This window comes from Leptonotus elevatus, chromosome 13 (genome assembly GCF_054856555.1).
Source record: "Leptonotus elevatus isolate MCC_2025b chromosome 13, RoL_Lele_1.0, whole genome shotgun sequence".
In the NCBI taxonomy this organism is placed as follows: Eukaryota; Metazoa; Chordata; class Actinopteri; order Syngnathiformes; family Syngnathidae; genus Leptonotus; species Leptonotus elevatus.
The window spans coordinates 9,040,226-9,059,314 of NC_141251.1; the positions used below are offsets into that span (position 1 = coordinate 9,040,226).

At 37.4% G+C, this 19,089-nt stretch overlaps 1 protein-coding gene across 8 annotated transcripts in view; it reads right to left on the bottom strand.

Moving 5' to 3' along the window:
* rims1a (regulating synaptic membrane exocytosis 1a) overlaps positions 1-19,089 on the bottom strand; it is a 72,006-nt gene that overhangs the window by 13,207 nt on the left and 39,710 nt on the right. For 3 of the 8 annotated variants that reach the window (XM_086093451.1, XM_086093449.1, XM_086093452.1), the window contains exons 10-22: positions 18,443-18,566; positions 17,250-17,267; positions 16,090-16,136; positions 14,916-15,031; positions 14,705-14,835; positions 12,853-13,024; positions 12,617-12,770; positions 12,301-12,354; positions 8,592-8,754; positions 7,454-7,552; positions 6,930-6,989; positions 3,080-3,169; positions 1,907-1,990 (exon numbers count right to left, since the gene is read on the bottom strand). In XM_086093451.1, coding sequence (XP_085949577.1) covers positions 1,907-1,990; positions 3,080-3,169; positions 6,930-6,989; positions 7,454-7,552; positions 8,592-8,754; positions 12,301-12,354; positions 12,617-12,770; positions 12,853-13,024; positions 14,705-14,835; positions 14,916-15,031; positions 16,090-16,136; positions 17,250-17,267; positions 18,443-18,566 — 1,312 coding nt within the window. The remainder of the gene's footprint in view (positions 1-1,906; positions 1,991-3,079; positions 3,170-6,929; positions 6,990-7,453; positions 7,553-8,591; positions 8,755-12,300; positions 12,355-12,616; positions 12,771-12,852; positions 13,025-14,704; positions 14,836-14,915; positions 15,032-16,089; positions 16,137-17,249; positions 17,268-18,442; positions 18,567-19,089) is intronic. The other 5 variants (XM_086093450.1, XM_086093457.1, XM_086093454.1 and 2 more) reach the window with 4 other exon arrangements.

The window sequence follows — 19,089 nt, forward strand, 5'->3', positions numbered from 1 at the left end:
CTGCCTGATGATGGCGGTTGAAGCAGGGAGGACACCAGAACAAAAAAAAAAATAATGGATGCATGGAACAGGAAAGGATAGAAGAGAGCAAGATGGAGGACGAAAGTTAAGGGATAAATAAGTTTAGGGATCTGTCACTGATCTCACATGTTCATGACACGGAAATAAGAGAATTAGTGATGTTATGAGTGTCATGAGGTTGACATACCTGTGTATATACAGTATAAAGAAACTCGGTCACAAGTGTGTGTGTGTGCGCGCGCGTGTTTGTGTGTTTGAATAAAATAATGCATTTCACTGAGGGGAATTTCAGGCGCCACAGAGCAAAATGGATTTCATACATACAAACATACAAACGTGATCCCGTTGAGAGTTCTAAGCCATTGCTGAGGACTAAGTCTTGGGGAAAAAAAAATTGTTGAGCACATAGAAGCTGCAAATGCGATTCCCAGAACACCAACAACAACAACAACGCCGCACCCCTTCATGTCAATGCAAGAAGCAAACACAACTGCGCAGGATTTCACACCAAAAGCAGTCCAAGGTACCGCAAGTTGAAAATGAGCACAAACTGAAGTTTATCAAGGGGAGGAAACGATATGAAACCAACAAGACAAAACAATGTTAACACTATCAACAACCAGGAACACAAACCATTGCAACCACTCTTGATAAAAAGACCGGAAAGATGCACAAAAGTAAAACCTTTACACAATGTGAGTGACAAACTGTGTAGAATTTGTCTGTATATTGATTTGTTGTTCTGACAAGTTCTACTTTGTATGCCACAGTCACTGTGTCAAAGTCAAAACCACAGAGTACCAGAGATTTAGGAGAAGAGAGCTCGCCAGCAAAAGGATAGTTTGTGATTTTATCCTGTATTTGTTCAAACAAAGGTCACTATTTATTGTAGCTATACTGCTGTTGTAGGAAGTGTCAATTCAAAAGTAAAAGAAACTTCACGCTGGTCAGGATTTGCTGGCGTGAAGATTTAAATGCGCAAGAATAAGGCAAACTATTCAATCGAAAAACAATTCAGAATTTCACACAAGATAAAATCACTTTCTACTGATAAATCTTTTACGTAAAAGTTAGGTTAGGATATTCATACTAGCTTATAAATATAAAAACAATTGGTGTTACACGCACACAGAAGGTACAGCTTAACCTCTGTTTGCACCTAGAATAAAACAAAATGTGAAAACAAAAGTTGTAGTTTAAGAAGTGAAAGCAGGGTGGGGTGATAATTAACACTGGGGAACAATTAGAAAAAAAAAATCTGCTGATTAAAAATAAAATTGGCATGCTAATTCCAAAATTGCAGTCAGATTTTGTCTAGCACATCAAGTTTTTTTTTCCTCCACAGCTTCAGATCAGTACAATTTTGCTGATTAGCTGTAGTAAGAAGTGCTGATTATGATTGGAATTGTGTGCAGCTTCCATTAGGTCAGTACTATTGATATCTGCAAACAAAAACCAAGCACAGCAGGCATTAGTGCTGGCTTTTTCATTTAAATTTATAACCATGGGCATGCTGTTGTAAAATGCATAAAAAAAAATTCAGTTTATTATGCTTTTTTTTTTTTTTAAAGATTGTAACTATTTCATCGTTGTGTTTTATTTACATACGAACACACTTGTTTCAAATTTTGTAAGAAAATAGGGATCCTGTAGCTCAAAAACTTGACATGATAGAGAAAAACTCATCTTAGTTTTGGATTCCAAAACCCATAAATTTCTTAAAAACTGCTGTCAGACCTAACTCAACAAAAATTGTGTTCCCAAGTGTAATTGATGGAAAGTGTTCCTCAAGATCCAAAATCAAGGTTTTAAGTTGGTACTCAGTGGTGTCACAAGTCAAGCTCAAGAGCGTTGAGAGCAAGGCCACGGGTCCACAAAAGGGTACCTGTCATCTTCAGGGGAAGCATGCTGGATAAAAATCCTGGGGCTCGGAGGGCGTCTCCGGGGCAACGAATGGTACAATGATTTTCTATGTGTGCACAGGGGAAAAAATAACCACTGAAAAAACTGAATTTTCCACTAATATTTTTAGGTCCAACAGACAGTATGTCAAATAACATGATTTTACCAGTTACCACACCATCAGTATTTAAAAATCAATATGATAGAAATGAAGTCTTGTTTAATGCTCATAATGGGAAATGATGCTTTCATAAGTCTCAAGGTAAAAGTTTGACACATTTACATTATGTAAGCATAAAATTGCACTGCATCATCCAAAAACAAAGTTAATTCTATAATTTACTTTATCAATTGTACATTAAAAAAATATTAAATAAAGCTGCATGGTTTTATTTCTACCACTTGGTGGCAGCAGAGACAATCCTATTCCCAACGTTCTCCTTGCTTCAGGCTAAATTGTACAGTAGCATTTAGCCATAACATAACCTCCTCAATATTTTATTTTGCTGAATCATATTTTATTTAAAGATCATTTCAGCTTTAGAAATATTAGTATTTTAGTAACAACTGTAAAACAACACCAGTAAACTACTTTATTCATCTTTCGCTACACTATAAGCACTACTACATGGGTACGATGACATAAACAAGCAACACATTCAAGTTTCACGCTATGAATACCAGACACAAAGAACAACAATTGTTTAGGAGAGCAATACAAGATAGTGACACAACTCAGTCTCACCAAGCAGATACATTAGACTGACTAGAACGATGGAGTGTATATAATCTGACAAATTACTGAAGGTCATTCACTGGATTAAGAGCACGTAAACAGGATAGAGAATTAGGAATGTGTGACTGGGGAAGTGAATCACAGCAGAAGAGCTTGAGGTGTACAAAACGAAATGCAATTGTCTTTCAACCAGTTGCAAGTATAACTATTAACGGATAAATGAAATCTTACTGTCCAAATAATTGGAATGAAAAAAGTGTCAATTTGAACACACGCAAACACAAAGGAAAATTGGTCTACAGTGAATGAATGTGGTGTTTTGAGGGTGAAAATATATTCAAAGTGCAAGAGTGCAACACCAAAGGCTAATAGAGGACTACAGCATGACTACAGGAGGGTGGTGGATACAAAGCATGGTACCTTTCCAACTCAGGTGAAGGGACATGATTATCTGGAGTCAGACAGTTGGTGCTAGCACTCCTAACCCTGTCCAGAGAAGGCTGAAGATCACTAGAGGCATCACAGCACAACATGCCATCCAATGGTGGAAGAGGAGGATGGAGAGGAGAGACAGGGCAAGAGGTCAACAACAAAGAGAAAAACAATGGACCAAAAAAACAAAACAAAAAAAAACAAAAAAACTTACTTCAAAAGAAAATTTGGCTGGATTCACAAATAAATTATAAATTTGAAAACTAAGCCATGCCTGGCTGCAGGGCACAATGATGTTGCTGGATATGTCTTTAGGGTGGAATTGCCCGAGTTAGCAAACTCACAGTGCGATGAAGGTACATTTTACCAGGGCGAGGATTCCAGAACAGAGCTTAGCTTTTGACATGCAGGCACGCTACACTGCTAATGATCACAGAAGAGTTCTAAAAACAGCATGCGTTGCAAACATAGTTTGAACAGATTGAATCGAATAGGAAACCAAAACAAGTGAGAATCTCTCATTCCAAATAAGTTACTCAAATTTTTCATGAACCATAGTAACAGTAGTTAATCAGTATTAGTATTGCAAAGGTACAAAATAGTAATGATTTGAGAAAATCATGAGTGTAACACCACAAAAATTGGCCATATGCTTCAAACAAAGAAATTAAATAAATTTTGTACAATATAGTGTCATCACTGCGAATGTGGCCAGACCTGCTGGCATCTAGTAAAAGGCATGGGGCCCTATTTTCATAAACAAGTGCCAGAGCACATCTAGCAATTTGGTGACAGAAAGTAGACTAGGAGCAAGTCTAGTTTAACGAATTTTTGAATTTGGTGGATGTGCTGTGCCTCGCTGAGCATTTCGGCTGCCGCTCTTCTAGCTCAGTGCATTTTACAATTTATTGACAAAAAGTAGACAAAACTTTAGACTCTGTAAAACCAAGTCTATCTAGTGGCACAGGTGGTGTAATGCAATTCCGGTGGATGTATCTAAATCATAAATCTGACAACAGCGTGGGACAATCCCTCTGAATCATTGTAGAAACCAATTCATTTGACAAATTATTATCATTATAATCTTGAAAAATATTTTAATAGCACCCCCTTGACGTGGCTGGCTATGTGGGGGGAGAGTGGGGTGTCACACTCAGACCACGTTTAGATGCAGTAAATACCATGTCAAAATACACAAAAACCCAAATATGCTCTTTTTCGGATTTTTTGAAAACTTTTCTGACTCAAATTTGTTGTCATGTAAATAACAAGGCAAGGCACAAGGCATTGGCTTGTGTACTGCACATGCTCTATTCGCAAGGAAACTTCGTCTTTTGAGAACAGTAATTAAAAAAAAAAAGTACATAAAGTACATGTATGCGTGGCCGTCTGACGTGCACGTGTACGCTACTCACCGGAAATAAACAAGAGGTAAATAAACACAAACATGGCACAAAGTTTGATGCAGCGACACAATATGGAGCGTGGACGAAACTTCTTTGGTGAGTGATATAAAATAATGTCTAATCGATGATGCAAAATAAGAAGTGGAAATTATGTCTATTTGCGGCATTACGCTGTCCGTGCGTTGCGGTTTAGACGGGTGCCGTCATATGACCATATATCGAGTTACTCTGTCTACTCACCGGAATTTTGACCTTAATCCAAATATTGACGGCATGTAAACATAGTCACGGATGCACGCACAATTGGGGGTGCAAGATGGTCTTCAATTGCCCACGTCACATACGCAACTGACTACATCATCCGCAAGGGCAGAGTTTGCGTGTGGCAATCTCATGCATGGACCCCAACAAATCCATTTTTGCTTCTGCAATGTCAAGGACTATGTGCACTTCGACTGCTCGGATTATTTTAACGGGAATGAGGGGAGCTGCTTCGATTGGCCGGGAGTTGGCTTCGTTCCATCCCACAACAGCACACAATGGAGCAAAACGCCCTATTTTTATCAGAGCTATTCAATCAAAATGCCAAAAGAAAGAAAAATCCACCAATGCGCACAGTTAGACTATATCTGCACTGGGCACGAAAATAGGGCACTTAGCCTTCAAGTTTCTAGCAAGTCTTAAGTTACTGTGGCAAACAACAAGCAAGTTTTGAGTCAAATCATTACTTGGGTTAGGCAAGTCATGAATCAAGTCATACAACCTTTCTCAGTCACAGCATTTATTCATTAGTCATTTTGCACTCACAATCTCTAGTAGGCTATGTGCATTAGCTGGCATTGTGCAATGGTCCCAAACCGGTCTCTATAACTATCTATGACATTATTGACTTCTTAAATAGATGCCATGAAGCTTAGTTGATGTTTGACAAGCTATCAATGAGCTAAACTGTGTACTTTTTTAACATAGTTGACCTTTCTTTGCAATTTTGATTGTCAAGTCAAAGTTAAGTCGAGTCATATGTTTAGAAGTCCAAGTCCTAAAATTGTCAATGGGTCAAAGTCACGTGACTCAAGCCGCGCACACTCCTCTGCTATGAATACATTTGAATACTTGACGTTTGTTTGAAGCATATCAAACCCTTATACTTACCTCCTCGTGCGATAATTTGAATAAAAGTGTTTTCCTGTGCATACATGACCTCCTAATTTAGCATGCATGCTAGCAAAAGAAGCAGCAAAATGGACACAATTTTAACAGAGGGGAAGGAAAAAAAGACTTGTGTACGGCTGTTTGGCCAACAGATTTTATGCAGTCGAGTGTGTCATAACGACACGCGTGATGAAAGATGATTTCTTCAGTTAGAAATATAGTGCACTATGGCAGGTTTTATGGTTTAATTCTGCCAGTTATTGTACAACTACTGTATATCCATTAATCATGATAAATTGTTTTCAGTCTAGTCTTTTCAAAGGCGTACTGTAAGTTAGCATTTTTTATTGGAAGAGGATATAATACCAGAAAAGACCGATAGTTGATGTCCTTATGTAATCAAGCAGTTGTTACCAACAAATTATTTCAAGAATTTCAAGAATTTTACTATTGATGAGACAAGGTGTTCTCAGAGAGCGCAATTTACCACTTTGACTGTGAGCATAGGCATGACTGCAATGGGAAAAAGCATGCTTATCACTACACTCTTGACTAAAAGTTTCGGTAATGACCCCCATTTTGTGTACTGCTGCAGGTTTAATGTTTTTGAATCGGTGCTTTATTATTGTAATTTTTATTTTATTTTTCCCCATTACCCCAAAAACTTTGGTATGCCTGATCAAATTTTTAAAGTTCTGAAGAACGGTTAACATTTTATATATTGACTTTGTTCATTCTAAATTATATTTGTCCAGTATAAAAGAGAAATGTGAAGAAAAAAAAAAAACGTAAAAAATGTGTAAACATGAAAACTAGTAAAACAAAAAATCAGAGCCAATCTCGACTGGATATGATGATTAAACATTGTCCTGTAGTGTCCTCTTGTGGATTACAGGCAGCATTACAAGTAAATTACATGTATGTGGTCAACTATGTTGTTTTGAACCTTTACTCATATACTGTATGCACAACTTAGCAATAAACTTTACTGCTTTACTAATTACTGACTTTTACAGCTGTTTTAGCTATTACCAATGTGTAACATGTAATGTTATATCTGTAATTCCCTATTGATGTATTATTATTATTATTTAGGTTTAATATTGTATTGAAAATTACAATTGTCTTTTTAAATCGGTTAAATTCTACCTCTTCCCATAATAGGATATTGTTTTCCAACATGTAACTAAAAAGGCACGTTCACAGAAATACTATGCAAGCGCCAGAAATTCACACCCAGAAGCACATAGTATGGAATATGACATGATTGACCAAGTTACCTTAAGTGGATGCACTCAGCACTTTTGCCTCGCATTGATTGGTGGATCATGATGACCTCACTGTGGTAACCATGGGGATGGATGACACATGAGGAAATCAACAACAATTCCCCAAAACATGAGAGCAAAGGGAAAAGAGAGTGAATTGGAACGAGAGGACGATATGCACAAACACAAATGCCCAGACATGAACATAGACTCGCACCCCAAATCATTACAAACTACTAATCAGTAAGCTACAGCACCGAACTCTGTTCAGTGTCCAAACAAACCATGAAAAGGAGACATTTGGTTATCAAAAGTGCAAATAAAATGAAATAATAACCAAGCATTTTACTTGACTCATAGAATGAGGATTCACCATCAATGACATTCACACGCTCCATACATTCAAATGTTTTGCCACTTCCCAGCATTCCTACAATAAAGCCGTCGGCATCGCTCTAAAATACAAGTAAGTCAATAAAGTGAACATGTTATTAGTATTTATTTTTTTAAGACAGGTGCAAATTCAAGGAAACTACCTGTCATCCAGGTATTCCTGATCCTTGTGGTGAGCAGATTCGTAGTAGCGGGTCGGAGACCGAGAACGCCTGGAGTGTGAAAGCTCATCGTCTAGACTCCTGCAAAAGAAAGACAATAAATATATAATTAAAGACAGAATTGACTTATATCACTGTAGTGGTCAAGCAATATGGCAAGACAATTCTTGGCTGGACTTATTTGGCTCAGACTGTAAAAAGCAGAGCTGGCAGCACAATGAGTTCCGCAGTAGTTGGCCATTTCATTAGAAGATGGCCTCAGTTTGTTGCTTCCCAACATTGCTCCTCTCTCGCACACTTATCATGTACCAGACAATTTGCCTTTCCTATATAATGAATTAAAATGCAGCACCAGATGGAAATGTGGCTGCATAGCACCATTCTTCAGGATATATTGCTGAACAAAAACACTTTTTCAAAGTACACAGAGAATTTATTGGAGGAAACATGAAGATAATCTTAGTACTTCCACGAAGAGAAAAATGTTACAAAAAGTTTGGCAAATACATTGTCACTTGGGGAATATCACTTTAAAGCATTCATGTTCACAGTAAATTCTGTGGAGTAAATTTGACTCTATTTAGAGTGGGACCAAATAGACTCCGTTTTGGAGTAGGCTAATATTTACACTAGGAAGAGAGTAAAAGAAAGAAGTGAAAAATAAAAAAATAAAATAAAAGTCACACAAGGGTTGAGGAATGAACTCACGAGCTTCAGCTTGGGAGACGGCCACACTACCACCTGAGCTATGCCACTCCTACTGTTTGCTTACCTCCAAGAGGAACCTGTTTTTGCTCTTGGAGTTAGAAATATTCCAGTTGACACAAACGATATACTAGCACACAGCAGGAGCTGCGTGGCTCAGGATTGTTCGTTCCTCAACCCTTGAGTGACTTTTATTTAAAAAAAAATCAATTATTTATTTTACTCTCTTCCAAGTGTAAATATTACTCTAAATTGAGTTTATTTGGTCCCACTCTAAATAGAGTAAAATTTACACAACAGAATTTAATGTGTAGCCCATTATCTTTTAAATGATCAGATTAAAACACATTAAAAGTCACAGCATTGCTCCTTTCAATGCAACAATACGTTATTTTTAAGTCATGTGACTTCTCACCTCTGTGCAGGGACATTGGCTGGCCGAGACCGCATACATCCCTGCTCCTCGCGGTGGGGGGATACTGAGCGGGAACGTATATGATGCGACGGCGTTCTCTGGCGCTCTGGTACCTCAAGGGTGGACGTGGGTTCCCGTTGTCGCTCCCTTCCACGTCCCTCTGCTGTTGGGTGCCAGTGATGGTGCATGTAAACGCATATATGGATACACATAAACCATCATTCGCAAGTAAAGTAAATGTGTGTGAAGCAGACCAATCAGACCATATACACAAACACTTTTGTAATCAATGTCTCATCTTTCTACTGCAAACTACACAATATGGACAGCCATATTGGGACACCTGACCATTATACCAACAGGAACTGGAAATGTTGTAGACTGTTTCTTGTGACATCAACATCAATTAAGTACAAAATCACCTGGCTATTTATTAATCTATTCTCAGTATCTAGGTAATTTCCTTCTCGATGATGACAATTGGACTCCTCTGTTTGTCTTAGAAGACGTTTCGCCTCTTATCCGAGAAGGCTTTATCAGCCTGAGTTGGCATGGTGCTCCAAGTTAGAGGCACCCCCCACCACGGGAAAATCGTATCATTCTTTTGGGATGCAAACGACCATCGTCGATATGCCTTGCAGAGAGGTCAATAAGTCGTTGTGCAACGACAACTCGGATGAGAGGAGAAATGTCTACTAAGACACACAGTGCAGTCCAATTGCGAACTACTCCGATGCCATATATACACTCAAAGTATTAAAACGGTGGGGCTAATTCCTTTAATTGTTCTGTAGACTAAATCATTTGGTTAAGACATCAAAAGATGAAGATGAGGCAAGATATCAACATTTTTTTTTTTATTTCCAGGTATGTGTAGGTCTGACATTAGAAAATTGGAAGATAGCATCCTGTGTTTGAATCCACACACTTTTGATGTAAGCAAAAGTGGTGGACCATGTCGAGTTTAATAGAAACTTTAGTTTTTTATTAAATTGATTATTCAAAAAAATAAATTACGTTTAATGTCTACTCTCAGTTTCAGACTTGGGTTAAAGCAAAGCCCATGAATATCAACAACAACAACAACAACAACAAATAATAATAATATTTGACGCATTGGGGGGAGAAAAATATCCCCCCCCTCCCGAAAAAAAATCTTCAAAAAACACTAATAAACATTCAATATGTGCTTTCCACCCAAAACAGGAGGCCGAAATAAGCCACTGGAGTACGTGTTACATTATTACAACAAAATTTGAACATCTAGACCAAAGAAAATGACAGCTATTGATGACCCAAAACATTTTAAAGCTGTAAAGAGTGCCCTTAAAACAAGGTAGCAACATTGGAAACAACTTCCAAAGAATGAACAATAGTACTGAGTGATGAAGAAAAATGCAAGAACATGATGGAATTTGCCAAAAAATTACAGATATGAGTCAAAAAATGCTGGTAAAAAGTTTTAAAGAATGATGAAATCAAGTTTACCCTTTACCAAAGTGATTGAAGGGCAAAAGCTTTGTGAGTAAAAACGAAGATGCTCATGATGCCAAATATGCAAGCTCATCTGTGTAACACTGGCTTGGCTTGGCTTGGGCTTGCCTGGCTTCTTCTGGGAAAGGTTCTCTAATCTGCTTGATGACGTACAAGAGTCATTGCTTTACGATGCCAATATGTTTCGAGGTTACGAATGACATGCTATGAACTGGACTGAGTAGTAGCATAATATGGATCCGGGTCACGGCACCAGCTGAAAAGTTTGGAGGGAACTTTCATCGGTCCTTTTATCTTTAATGATTGCAATATTATACTAAAAGTAATTACCAGAATACTGTATAATCTCTTTTGAATGACTATATTTAATGGGTGCCAGAAAAAATCTGTACACAGCTGTGGAGCCTTTTTCTGCTAGATGCGGAAGAAAGTCTAATCTGTCCAAAACGGTTCCTAATCGTATATCGTCTTGGCCGCTCCCACACGGGAGGAACGGCTCTGCCTAGCCCATGTGACACAACTGTCTTAACTGGCTCCAACTGGTAAGTGTGCAGTGCAAGGGTGCAGATAGATAGGAAGATGCAGATCCAGGAAAAAGGTCAGAGCGTTCACAACAGCCTACCTCAAGTCACCTACTTATGTGCCAAAGAGGCCTAGCTAACAAATACTTTGTCAAGCTGCACAAGAAGACACACTCAGTTACCACCTTACTTACTGTTTTTCTTTTGATTGTTTTATATTTATGTGCTCGAAGTGCTTTTCCTCCAAGTATTTACTGCAATTATGACTTCATTACTGCATTAGTGTATGGATGTGATGCATACAATTTGACGCAGTAAGCAAATGCAGCTGAATAGTCACTATAGCCTAAATATATCATGTGTTACAATACTCTCACCAAATGAAGATGTAAGTTGTGAATCATATCCAAATGCAAATACCTGGGACTAAAATCGGAACTCTTGAGCTCTTGTCTCGTGTTCATCTTTTCATGTCAAATCTAAACGTGTTTAGCCTACAGCAGAACCAAAGAAATCAACCACTGAGCTCCAATACTTTTGGAGGGGAGTGCATATGAAAATATGTTTTATGTAAGCACTTAAGAATGGTATTTATTTAGTTTTTATATAACCGTGTTTTGTATTTTAAAATAATAAAACAAATCATTCTTTGTTGCAGCAGAACGTCATCTAAAGATAAAAATAGACATAAAGAGAATGATCAGCCTTGAAGGCATATGTGCATCCTTGCTGGGCTTTGTTTTGATCCCAAGGTCCCTGGCTTCATTTCCAACAGTGCAATACCTCAAAGCTTGCAATGGCCCACTAGTTTCTCTTTGAGTGGGTCTACCATTTTTCCATCCCATTTATACCTAACCAGACACACCAGATGGTTTGTTTTACAAAACAGTTTGTTTCTCAAAAGCCCATCTGTGAAAGAGTTGATCTAAGAACAGGAACTTTTCAGAAAAAGTTGGAAGGTGACTGGATGATGGTAAGATTTTTCATCACGAAAAGCCTTCAGTGTGGTTGGTCCTTTGCGTTTTTTTTTTGTTTCAATCAAAAAATGCTCTCTTGGTCTGATCTTACTGCTGCCATAAAAAATACTGTATTCACACCGATCTTAGTGTTGCCTTTGTTTATAAGCTTCTCTTAGCAAGATGAGTTTTTAAGATTTCATACCACTATTTTTGTGAATTTTCCCAACCAACAAGGTTCATTAAAGTATTAGTTCAATTCATAACCATTCAAAGATGAGCTGATTCATTTTTCAGTCAGCTACTCAAACACATTTTGAGTGATGCAAAGGAATATTCTGAAATAGCCAATAACTGATAATTATTATTTAGCCTTTGTACACCAGCATAGTGGTGTGAATGTTAATCAAACAGTCAATAAGTGTAGAATAATTTAAGAGATGTATTAAATGCAGTATATGGCAATTAGTAAATTACAGCAATTTAATGCAGTCATTTTGAGGGGAATAAATAACATTCTAACAAACATTCTGTCAGGAGTCACTTCAGTGTGTCTACAACATTGTAGCTTATACCTCACCCAGGTGAAAGTGTTAGATGGTCACTTGTTGAGTGTCTGCATTTTATGTTCAATATTAATTTCCCTTGACATTTCATTGCATTTATAAGCATAGAAAAATCACTACACAGAAACAAATGTTGGAAACATTGCATAGTACAAAAACAATCCCCACCCACCTTTCGAAACTACTGCTGTACCCTCAAATTCAGGCTCTGTTACACGCTGTGAACCTACATACACACAAGCACACACACAGACACACACGCGCAGGCATGGACGCATTCCAGTACACATGAAGTATTAGGGGAGGGAAGTAAAAGCAGACATTAAACAGTGACGTACAGTACATGTTATATAAAGGCTATGATTGGTTAAAAAAAAAAAAAAAAAAAAAAGATTGCCTATTTCCCAGAGCACGCAAACACACACAGAACATGACAGAGCTTAAAAACAAACACTCATTAAGTACAAGTACAGACATGCAATACTTACGCTGCAGCTTCCTGCCAGGGTTGTCCGCGTGTATATGGCGACGAGACAGATATGGGGAAGGTCGGGGGAGCGGTATGGATGAGACATCATGCGTTTGGAGGGGATACCAGTGTGGCTTGTCATCCAACAAGGCTGTCTCCAGCTCTATAAGGATCTGTCAAGTCAAAGATTGTATTAAATAACTGATTCTTAGCAACTTAAAAAAAAAAAAAACATGCAGCGTGTGTGTATATTACTTCTCCCATAAAAATGCTGTCCTCCTCTGGTGACCTGGGCTGGTCCCACACAGTCAGTTCCAGCATGTGGTTACGGAAATCCCGACGATGGATGTGAGGGTAGAGGAATGTTTGGTTCCACTTGGGTTCACACGTCTTCTTCACTGCTTTCGTCCTGCGTTTACTCTTGTCACTATTTTAAACACATCCAGATACAAATATTAAGATTGTGTGTGCGTGCGTGTGTGTGTGTGTGTGGTCGGTCTTGGTTTTGTTACATAGTGGGGCCAACATTTCGTGATTTTACAGAGTTGTGGAGCCCACCCGTCCATGTGGGGCCATTTTGCTGGGCCTCACAAGTTTAGACCTCTTTTTGAGGGTCGAGACTTGGTTTTAGAGTTTAGGTTTGAATTGGGTTATGGTTGAGGTTAGGGTAAGGAATAGGGGTAGGCAATCATTTTTGATGGTTGATGTTAGGGGAAGGGGCTAGGAAATGCATAATGTCAATGAGTGTGTGCGTGTGTGTGTGTGTGTGCGTCTTTGCTACATTATGGAGGCCATACTCAATTTTTATCCCGGTTTAACTACCGTTGTGGGGACCGACTTGTCCTTGTGGGGACATTTTGGTGGGCCCCACAAGTTCAGACCTCTTTTTGAGGGTCAAGACTTGGTTTTAGAGTGTAGGTTTAATTTGGATTTTGTTTGGGGTTAGGTTAAGGGTTATGGTTGGCCAATCAGTTGTGATGGTTAAGGTTAGGGTAAGGGTATACGAAATGCATTATGTCAATAAGATGCCCCTGACATCCAAAGACAGACATGTGTATGTGGAGCATCGTATTGAGTTATGTAATTCATTACAAGGACTTGGGCAAACCCCAAACTTGTAATATTTAAAAACATAATTGTTGTGGCCACTTCATAATCGTAACCTTGTTGGAGGTACTGAACCCCGCCATTTTCCTATGCACATTCTCGTAACCCTTCTATAATGAAAAATAGAATGTTTTTTATTTTTTATTCAAGACATAGATATAGGGCAGGGTTTACCAATTCTGGTCCTCGAGGTCCGGAGTCCTGCAGGTTTGAGATGTTTCCGCCTACCAACACACCTGATACTAAAGATCAGGATCATTATTTGGCATGCTGATGAGCTGATTATATGAATCAGGTGTGCTAGTGGCACAGACATCTAAAACCTGCAGGACTCCGGACCTCGAGGACAGGAATTGGTGAACCCCGGTATAAGGTTTACTAGTGAACAAAATGAATAGGGAGAGTAGTCTTTTCATCAAATCTGGTTCTCTTCACCTTGAATTCAGAAAGCATTGTGACCTGCAGCTTAAGGAAGTGTTCCTTTAGTTTTGCCAGAATGACAGTTTGTGCTAGGCTAAAATTGCGCAACTTCGCATTACAAATCTTACAGTTAGGATGCTGACTATCATCACTCAACTCAACTCAACTATATTTATAGAGCACTTTAAAACAACCACGGCCCCAGAGGTGAACCCTGTGGAACACCTTATGCTCCGTTATACATATGAATTCATATTGCACATATTTGTCTGATCGCTTTAATTTTTGCTCAACATAGTTAATATGAAGGGATTACATCAAAGAAATCACACAACATATCATCACAACAGTCACAAGCCGACTACTGAGCGCACCAAACTCCCTGCAGCACAGATAGGCCAAGCAATGTAGCGTGATCACCTGCATCCAATGATCGCCAAGCGGGGCGTGTCATCATGAATTTTTTAAGTCAGGTGTGTGTCTTGACCTCTGCTGAGACTGACTCACAGAACCCCTGGGATTCGATCCAACCCCAGGTTAAGAACCACTGATATTGAACAAGAACACATGACAGCTGTACCTGCGATCAGGAAGAAAGTACATTTTGACGTATGGGCTTCTGGGTCGTCCATCAGGCCGGAGAGGAAGCTCTACCGCCTGAAGCACATTGACTATTAGCTGGTGACCTGCTTTGTCGTACCACAGCTTCACCTGCAGGACAAATACATATAAACAAATTCGGTCCAGAGACTTCAGCATGTGAGACAGAATAACAGTGCATATACACTCACAGAAAGTTTTCCTGGCATTAGCTGTGGAGCGTCGAGAATCATTCTGGGACTGTTGGGAGATAAAAGATTCATAGATGGTCTCTCCATCTTCTGGGACTCAAATGAACTTGAACCTGCTATGAAGCAAAAAGAAAAAAAGGATTTGCAAATCTCAAGAATTGTAGGTGGAGCCTATTGCAATGGGAAACTAATACATGAAAAATATGGCATATTTAGAGTTTCTGCAATGCTTGGAGTATGTTTTAGATCTTTTTTCCTACAAAAAAAAAATTGCAATGGTTTTTCATGACTGTTGTGGTGACTTGAAATTTCAAGTTTGCTTTCTGATCTTGGTAGTTTGTCAGAGCCAATTATTTCTCTCTTGCAGATTTTATGGCAACACTAGAAGTGAGTAGAACACCTAATCACCAATATATCAAAATTTAAGTATTGTGTGAGAATGCAGTTACAGATTGGAATAATTCTTCATAAACATTTTGTCTTAGTCACTTCCCTTGTGTAGTTTTGGAGCGCTATCCCAATGTTCACAAACCAGCTATATTTGGTGACAACACAGCAGACTTTAAAGGCTGGAACATGGAATAACACACAGAAAGTGAAACGATCAATTCAAACAGTTCTGTTCTTGTTGGACAAATCAAAATGACAACAAAAAAAAAAGGCCAAAGAAGCTGCAGAGATGTACCGGTCTTTGGCATTACACATTGTGTGCATAGCATCTTGAGTGTTTGGGCTTTTAATGGCCAGTACAGCACTTTCTCTATTTGGAGGAAGTTGCTGTCAGATGGCTGCTGTGTTATTTCAGGCCTATCCATAATAAATACACTGTGACTGGGGCAGATGAGCTGGTTGGAGAGTCAAAGAAAATATATATACATATATGAAATATACCAGTAATTGGAAAACATGTTGTTTCATGTGTTCACATATTATTATTCAGTTTGGTCACAGTGCTTGATATATAGTTACACAGGTAAAAACCTAAAACGTAACTTGGAAAATTGCCTGTTCACTTTATGAGGCAGTGTTTTGACTACGGTAGAGTATTAAATTTGAACTGATCTCAATGGGATTTTTTTTGCCCCACATTTTAAAAACATGAAGTTGATGAGCCTCATAGAATGGACTGTGTTCAACTTTAGAGCTTCTACTCTATAACTTAAGAGATACCTACTAGATTCTAATGGCGGGTGGGATGTATCTGGGATTCTTGGGATGTCACTGAAAAAGAAAAAAAGAAAATACATGATTTGTCATGTTTACAACTAGCTGGATTGAATGCAGTAAAGTTAGTAGTTTTACGGACGCACAGGCTTACATGCTTGATTCGGAAATACGGTAGTATTCAAACTAAGCTAAAATAACACATTGTTAGGAAACATGGCAAAGCAAATGATTGTGGAATGGGGAAGTTTCTTAATTCAGACTCATTACTTGTATGGTCCACTCATTACTAAATGATGAGCATCAAGCTAAAACTACAAATGCTAAAAAAAACAAAAACCACTATCTTTACAAAACCAAACAAAGCATGATGATGTGAAGATCTTTGCATATGATGTTATTTTGTAACATTTCGTTAACTATGTTCCCGATGTTAAATCCAGGATTCTTTGTTGCATGAACTTTTGTATTTGTGTGATTATATTATTTAGTTTGATATATTGATATATATGTTACTGGTAACTGTAAGTGGTGTGTGATGGAAACTAAATACATACAATATATAAGTACATATGTAGTTGATACTACCTCTGCTGTTACTACTACTATTACTACTATTACTACTACTACTACTACTAATAATAATAATAATAGTAATAATAATAATAATAATAATAATAATAATAATAATAATAATAATAATAATAATAATAATAATAATAACAACAATAATAATAATAATAATGATAAGAAGAAGAAGAAGAAGAAGAAAAAAAAGACGCATACAGATAAGATCAATAAAGCAAGCACCATTAAAATGAACTAAAATCGTGCATCATCAATTCCAGCAGCCAAAATTCAAAACAGCAGGGTTAGCAAAGTTTGGAGCATGTTAAGCATCAAATGATTTCTTCTTGGAATGCTGGCTAATTTGGCTTGTGGAAAACAATTCTACTTTGATAATCAACTCCCATTTTGCATCCCTTCGAGTAAGAAAATATAACTGAAGAAACAATTGCAACGATTTTCAAAGAAGCCAATTTGCGCATGTGCTCATCTAAAGGAAAGATCTGCACTTTGAGGGATGCAAAATGTCACCAGCAATATGGAACTATTTTTCCAAAAGCATGAAGGATAAAAAGGTCCTAATAAAATGGTAAGATTACTTACTGATATTTTCTATACACCCTTTGTGAGTGTTTGGAGAGAAATTAATACATTCAATTTGTGTTCCAAAACAATGCAAATATTTATGTAAATGTTAAAAATAAACAATATCAATAATGTTGAAAATGACTTTTCAAATTTATAATATAGTATCAATAAAAAAATAATACCAATGATGTTGAAAATAGCTTATTTGAATTTGAATGTCTTGCTATTAAAGTAGATGCTAATGTTGCCATGAATTCCGACACCCTCCGAAAATAATGGCCTAAGTCATTTTTTTTATTTTTTCCCCCAAAACAGAACCTGAATCAAATACTGATATTGCATATATTAATAATTTCATTCAATGGGTAGAATTGAATGATCTGTATGATCAGAATGTAGCCAGTTTTAGCAGAGGTGGCCAGCATCTTGAGATGTTTAAAGCAAATAAATATTATGTTTTTCGAAGAAAAAAAAAAGCCATTGTTTTAAGGAAATTGCAATTTTCAATGTCACTATTTCATAAGTTATGTAAGTTATTGGTTAATAAAAAGTCTTACAAAAATAGTAACACACTCAATTATTTCTTGACTAAGAATGTTAGCTATTGACTTTTGCAAACAGAAAATCAATAGTTCTAGGGGTTTAATGTTATTCCTTGTTCCAGTTCAAAATATAAAGTGTCACTGAAATTGAAAGACTCTGCATTAAAGAACATATTACTGGATAATCTCTTATGGTTTTCATGACAGGTGGTTTCATAATTGTGTTAAGTATGATCATTTTTGAGAAAATTTGTACATTTAAACTATATTTCAAACACAAATAAATTACAGAATGATATTGACTATTTGTTATCTGTGAAAAATCTATCTACACACACATGTGAAATGAAATGGATATGTTTCATTTCCAGACTTTCCAATAGCACAAATATTGTGGCACAATCTGATGGGAACACATAAAATATATATATATATTTTAATTGTCTTCACAAAGGCAATAGGCAAGTAAACAATCAAATTTCAAACAAATTTCATCAATCAAAACTGGACATTGTCTTTTTAAAAGGTAGAATTTTTCATAACGTTTTTGTACATTGACGGTCAAGTGTATCTAATGAAGTGGCCAGTGAGTGATTATGTCTGAATTGAGCCTATGTGTGTACATATTCAATCACATGAGTTGTCAATAGTTTAGAAACAATTTACCCAATAGGACGGGACACAACTAGCTCAACTTGGGGCTCCGCTTGAGATTCCAGGATAATGTTGTAAACTTCCTTCATGGTGGCACCTGGTAACAGTTTTCCATTCCACTGCAAGACTTCGTCCCCTGAAATGATATGTTGTGTAATAGCTAGTGTCAAAGGGATTTTATGTGATTAGCAATACAGCATTGCCGTTGGATTGCTAGTCTCGCTAACATCCAGGCATGTTTCTCTAAATAAAGATGGACATGTCTAAGATGGCTAAGTTGAGCCGTGCGCTGTATATTATGAACACTGTTTTTCCAGTTTAACTAAATTATTAGTTTGTTTTTGCAAAAACAACTTACGTGGGTTTTTTCAGGTTAATAATACATTTTTACTCCTGTAAACCGTCTCGCAGGATTTATATGTTTGTTTTTGTTTCAGACTTTATGGGGAACTGTGTCCTGCAAAAAAATCTTCAACATAAATCCGAAATGACACTACAAATCCCTTATAGAACAAAACGACATGGAATCCTAACCGTTTATTTGCTAAATTGCACTTTTCTTCTGAAATTATGTGTAAATACTGACAGATGCAGTTCTAGTGCATTATAGTATTAACTTATGTTATACTGTAGTGCATTTCCAATTAGTTGAGGCTTTC